Source organism: Pan troglodytes, chromosome 3, assembly GCF_028858775.2.
Source record: "Pan troglodytes isolate AG18354 chromosome 3, NHGRI_mPanTro3-v2.0_pri, whole genome shotgun sequence".
Classification (NCBI taxonomy): domain Eukaryota; kingdom Metazoa; phylum Chordata; class Mammalia; order Primates; family Hominidae; genus Pan; species Pan troglodytes.
The window spans coordinates 18091028-18097142 of NC_072401.2; the positions used below are offsets into that span (position 1 = coordinate 18091028).

The following is a 6115-nucleotide window of genomic DNA, read 5'->3' on the forward strand; positions in this document are numbered from 1 at the left end:
ATTTCTTCAACCAGATTTCAAAATTTGCATATTTCTAATCTAATGGTAATTTTCAATAAATGGTAAGGGAAAGAGATGGAAAATATAGGAATTCATTACCATAGCAAAAAGGAATATAGAATTTATCCTTTACTGCTTAAAGCAATATCTGAAAATAAATATTCTGAAAGTGATATGTGGGTTAGCATCTTAATAGGTCTTATAAGCTTGACTCTTGTTCTTTGGTTATAGAATGTACTTAGCAAAAATGTGGGATCTCAGTGCACATTTACATGGGGTTGTAAAGTGCTTTTTGTCTTTCTCTTCAGATCTGCGGGAGCATGTACAGCTGCAGCATTCCTGAAAGAATTCGTGACTCATCCTAAGTGGGCACATTTAGACATAGCAGGCGTGATGACCAACAAAGATGAGGTTCCCTATCTACGGAAAGGCATGACTGGGAGGCCCACAAGGACTCTCATTGAGTTCTTACTTCGTTTCAGTCAAGACAATGCTTAGTTCAGATACTCAAAAATGTCTTCACTCTGTCTTAAATTGGACAGTTGAACTTAAAAGGGTTTTGAATAAATGGATGAAAATCTTTTAACGGAGACAAAGGATGGTATTTAAAAATGTAGAACACAATGAAATTTGTATGCCTTGATTTTTTTTTCATTTCAAAGATTTATAAAGGTAAAGTTAATATCTTACTTGATAAGGATTTTTAAGATACTCTATAAATGATTAAAATTTTTAGAACTTCCTAATCACTTTTCAGAGTATATGTTTTTAATTGAGAAGCAAAATTGTAACTCAGATTTGTGATGCTAGGAACATGAGCAAACTGAAAATTACTATGCACTTGTCAGAAACAATAAATGCAACTTGTTGTGCTCTCTGGTGTGGCTCTGATATTTAGTTACATATTGCTACAAACCCAGTAACTTATTACTAGAATATCATTCGTCTCTGTAGCCATGTTGTATGAACTATGTAATTAAATTGGGGCACAGTGGCTTATGTATTTTCTCAATGTTCCTCATCACTTAAAGGTACTCAGGGATTGAGCTCATCAGTTTGGGTAATAGTGGCTTGGCACATGATTTCCAAAATGAATCAGTCAGAATAATACTAACCATTGTTGACTTGCCATCTGCCAGGCACTGTCCTCAGTGTTTTCAGGTGTTAAATTATTGAGTCCTACCCAATGAGACAGGTACTGTTATTACCCTCATATGACGGATGAGGGAAACGAGGCACAAGAGAGGTTTAGTAACATGCCACTGATGTCACAGAGCAAGTAACTGGTAGCTCAAAGTTCAAGCCAGGTGGTCTGGCTGCTGCACTGGTACACTGCAGTGCTCTTTTTCAGTTCAGTGACTTGAATGGATGTAGAATTTATTTGAAGTACTGAAGTAAGAAACATGACCACAGGCCAAGCACAGTGGCTCATGCCTGTAATCCCAGCATTCTGAGAGGCCAAGGCAGTAGGATTGCTTGAGGCCAGGAGTTTGAGACCAGTTTGGGCAACATAGTTAGACCCTTGTCTCTATTTTCTTAAATTTTAAAAAGAATTCAAGCCAGCAACAGTGCTGAAAAAAGAAACGATCATAAAAGGGACTGTCAGCTGAGCCCAGCTACTGGGGAGGCTGACGTGGGAAGATTGCTTGAGTCTGGAGGTCAAGTCTGCAGTGAGCCCCCTGATCATGCCACAGCACTCTACCCTGGGTGAAAGAGCAAGAACCTGTCTCAGGCCAGGCACAGTGGCTCACACCTGTAATCCCACCACTTTGGGAAGCCAAGGCAGGCAGATCACAAGGTCAGGAGTTCGAGACCAGCCTGGCCAATATGGTGAAACCCCATCACTACTAAAAATACAAAAAAAAATTAGCCAGGCGTGGTGGCGCATGCCTGTAATCCCAGCTACTTGGGAGGCTGAGGCAGGAGAATTGCTTGAACCCGGGAGGCGGACGTTGCAGTGAGCCAAGATCGTACCATTGCACTCCAGCCTGGGCGACAGAGCTAGACTCAGTCTCAAAAAAAACAAAAAGCGGGTGGGGGGTGCGGGCAGCGGATGCAATGGCTCATGCCTGTAATCTCAGCACTTTGGGAGGCATTGTGGGAGGATAACTTGGAGCCCAGGAGTTTGAGACTAGCCTGGGCAACATAGTGAGACCCTGTCTCTATAAAAAATTTTTTAAGGCTGGGTGCAGTGGCTCACGCCTGTAATCCCAGCACTTTGGGAGGCTGAGGTGGGTGGGTCACGAGGTCAGGAGATCGAGACCATCCTGGCCAACACGGTGAAACCCCGTCTCTACTAAAAATACAAAAATTAGCTGGGCATGGTGGTGTATGCCTGTAATCCCAGCTACTTGAGAGGCTGAGGCAGGAGAATCGCTGGAGGTGGAGGTTGCAGTGAGCGAAGATCATGCCACGGCACTCCAGCCTGGCAACAGCGAGACTCCGTCTCAAAAATAAATAAATAAATAAATAAATAAATAAATAAAATTTTAAATAAGCTGGGTGTTGTGGTGGTGCGTCGGTAGTCCCAGCTACTCAGAAGGCTGGGGCAGGATTGCTTGAGCCCAGGAGTTTGAGGCTGCAGTGAGCTATGAGTGAGCTATGAGCCACTGCACTCTAGCTGGGGCAACAAACCAAGACCCCATCTCCTAAAAAAAAAAAAAAAAAAAAAAGGGGGGGGACTGTCAACGGGTAAAACTGTTTGCTCACCTCCTGAAACTATAACCAATCAACATAATTCCATTGGTGCAGACTTAGAACAAAGCTCTCCTCATTTTTACTTTTGTATCTGATGAATCAAATTAATCCATCAATGGGATGTGTGCCCTTTTTTTAACTTTGAAAATGTTTAACAGGAAAAGCTCTTTGTTACTGTTAATTTTAACATTTAAGAAATTTGACACGCAAAAATATTGTATATCTAAACTGGTTTACAGAGGGAATGGAAATGGGCATGCTTGTTTGTGGTATTTATTAGAATTAAAACCCGGTGAGTGTAGTGAGCAAACACAGGTTTCCCTGGTTATTCATGTTCAGAAGTCACTTCATCAGGAAAGATGTAATTAGAGGGTTGGAATTACAGGCTTATGAAGGAAACTGAAAACAGATTTATTCTGGGTGATACAGAGCCTCAGTCGGGCTTTGATAGAAGGCTTCTGTCAAAGGCTTTTTATGGATAAAGGAACAGTGGAACTCCTGTGTTTACTAGTGTGTGGTATACAAAAAGCATAGCACAGGCCCTGGTTTCATGTGGCTTACCTAATCTGGTTGAGATGAAATTTTTTTTTTTTTTTTTTTTTTTGGAGACAGTCTCATTCTGTCACCCAGGCTGGAGTGCAGTAGCACGATCTCAACTGACTGCAACCTCTGCCTCCTGGGTTCAAGCGATTCTCATGCCTCAGCCTCCCAGGTAGCTGGGACTACAGGTGCACACCACCACGCCCAGCTAGTTTCTGTATTTTTAGTAGGGATGGGTTTTGCCATGTTGCCCAGGCTGGTCTCGAACTCCTGGCCTCAAGTGATGCACCTGTATAGGCCTCCCAAAGTGCTGGGATTACAGATGTGAGCCACCGTGCCTGGCTGAGATGAAATTTAATAGTTGTCACTGAATGTACATCTAGCTGCCAGGAACTTCATGAACCCTGTCTCTCCTAAAAATACAAAAACTAGCTGGGTGTGGTGGCATGTGCCTGTAGTCCCAGCTACTTGGGAGGCTGAGGCAGGAGAAATCACTTGAACCCGGGAGGCAGAGGTTGTAGTGAGCCAACATTGCACCACTGCACTCCAAAACCAACCTGGGTGACAGGGCGTGATTCCCTCTCAAAACAAAAAAAGGTACATTCAAATCATACTAACATTCCATTCCCAACCAGTTGGTTGTTAAACAAATCACATTTATTTGACCCAAGTCTCATCACCGCTGTCTCAACTGCCCTGGTACAAGTCACCATCCTCTCTGCACTCCTAGATTACTCTCTTTCACTGGTCTCCCTGCCTTCTCCACTTGTTCTCCTGTTATCTGTATGACTAGAAAGATTATTTTAAAACATAAATCAGGCCGGGCCCAGTGGCTCATGCCTGTATTCTCAGAATTTTGGGAGGCCAAGGTGGGAGGATCACTTGAGGCCAGGAGCTCAAGATTAGCCTGGGCAACACAGTGAGACCTTATCTCTAAAAATTAAAAATAGGAGTTACATCGTGTCACTCCTTAGCAACTTAGTTTATGCAAGGCACAGTATTAAACCTCTACATAGATTATCTTGTTCTTAGTAATTTTTCTAAGGCAGTGTTCTCTCATCTTATAAATGAAGTGATGGGTTTTCAGCAAAATCCAAAAAATGTTAGTGCTTTTTTGTGCAGTACTCTAGGGGGACTGCAAGAGAAATACCACTGACCATGTTCTCAGGAAATTTACACTGAGGTTAGGTAAACTGGATATTAATGAGACTTGAAAGGCTGGGCACGGTGGCTCACTCCTATAATTCCAGCACTTTGGGAGGCCGAGGTAGGTGGATTGCTTGAGCCCAGGAGTTCGAGACCAGCCTGGGCAACATGGCAAGACCTCATCTCTACAAAAAATTAGCCAGGTGTGGTGGCACATGCCTGTAGTTCCAGCTACTTGGGAGGCTGGTTGGGAGAATTGCTGGAGCCTGGGAGGCGGAAGTTATAGTGAGCTTTAATTGTGAAACTGCACTGCAGCCTGGGCAACAGAGTAAGACCCTGTCTCAAAAAAATATATATATATAGAGAGAGAGACTTGCAAAAAAGTAAAATGATGCCATACTTTTTACTTATTCCTTATTTTAGAAAATAGAGTATTAGTTTTAATAAAGATTGTTTTTGTTAACATTTAATGAATTATTTTTTAATGAATTGATTTTTAAAATTCTGTTTTTGTTTTTTTTGAGACGGAGTCTTGCTCTCAACCAGGCTGCAGTGTAGTGGCACGATCTCGGCTCACTGCAAGCTCTGCCTCCTGGGTTCACGCCATTCTCCGGCCTCAGCCTCCCAAGTAACTGGGACCACAGGCGCCCGCCACAACGCCTGGCTAATTTTTTGTATTTTTAGTAGAGATGGGGTTTCACCATGTTAGCCAGGATGGTCTTGATCTCCTGACCTTGTGATCCGGCTGCCTCGGCCTCCCAAAGTGCTGGGATTACAGGCATGAGCCACTGCCTCCAGCCTAAAATTCTCAGTTTAAACTTATCAGATAAATATTAGCAGACTTAACCCACATAAACAAAAACTTTGGGATCCTCAATAATTTTTAGGAGTGTAAAGGGGTCTTGAGACCAAAACTGTCTGAAAACTGCTGGAGTAGGCTTGTTTCCTCCTGGCGGTCTCTTCTGGTTCTTTCAGTCATCACATACTTATTATATCTATCTATGCCAGGCACCATTCTAGATTCTGGGGATACAGGTGAATAAGATGGGCAGGCTCTGATGCATGGAACTTATTTTCTAGTTGGCATGTGTATGACAGAGAGAGGAGGAGGAGGAGGGTAGGTGACTTAGTTATGAAAAAATGAACAAGATAATTTCAGATTACATAAATGCTGTGAAGAAAATTAAACAGGGGAAAGTACTTAGGAGTGGGGATCTAAGTGAAACTGAGGCTGGGAAGATGACTTGATCCGAGCCTGGTTGGCAAAGGGAAGCTCCTGCTTTTTCTCTGAACATTTCTGCCCTGGCTCACTCCTCTGGCAATGAGCTTCCTGTGGTTCCTTAAACATCCCAGGCAGGCTTCTTCTTCAGGGATCCCTCGGTGTAGAAAGCACTCCTAGTTAAATTTTCATGCCAGTCACTACAGTCCAGATCTCCTTGGAGAGGCCTCCTCCAATCACCTATCTCAAAGAACACCCCTCTCACTAGCCATCCCCTTACTGGGTTTCATTTTCCTTCCCAGCTCTTCTCTCTACACAATATTGCTATGTATTTATGTGCTTGTCTGTCTCTTTCCAGAGATTTGGGATGATTGCTATAACCTCCAGATCATTAAATAGTGCCTGGGAAGTGGAGGGCTCAGTAAGTGTGCTGGGTAATAACTGTAAAATCAGATATAATGAAAAAAAGTTATTTGGTTTTAAAGAGATAAATAAGAAGGTTGGGCACGGTGG

General features: G+C 42.9%; 1 protein-coding gene across 4 annotated transcripts in view; it reads left to right on the top strand.

The window, feature by feature from the left end:
• Positions 1 to 875, top strand: part of LAP3 (leucine aminopeptidase 3) — a 30811-nt gene extending 29936 nt beyond the window's left edge. For 3 of the 4 annotated variants that reach the window (XR_010156039.1, XM_063807957.1, XM_016950969.3), the window contains one exon: positions 309 to 873. Coding sequence is in view for 2 of the 4 variants with exons in the window: in XM_016950969.3 (XP_016806458.1) it covers positions 309 to 498 (190 nt within the window). In the remaining 2 variants the exon portion in view is untranslated. Of the gene's footprint in view, positions 1 to 308 lie in introns of all 4 variants that reach the window. The other variant, NM_001246465.1, reaches the window with a different exon arrangement.
• The last annotated feature ends 5240 nt before the right edge of the window (positions 876 to 6115 follow it).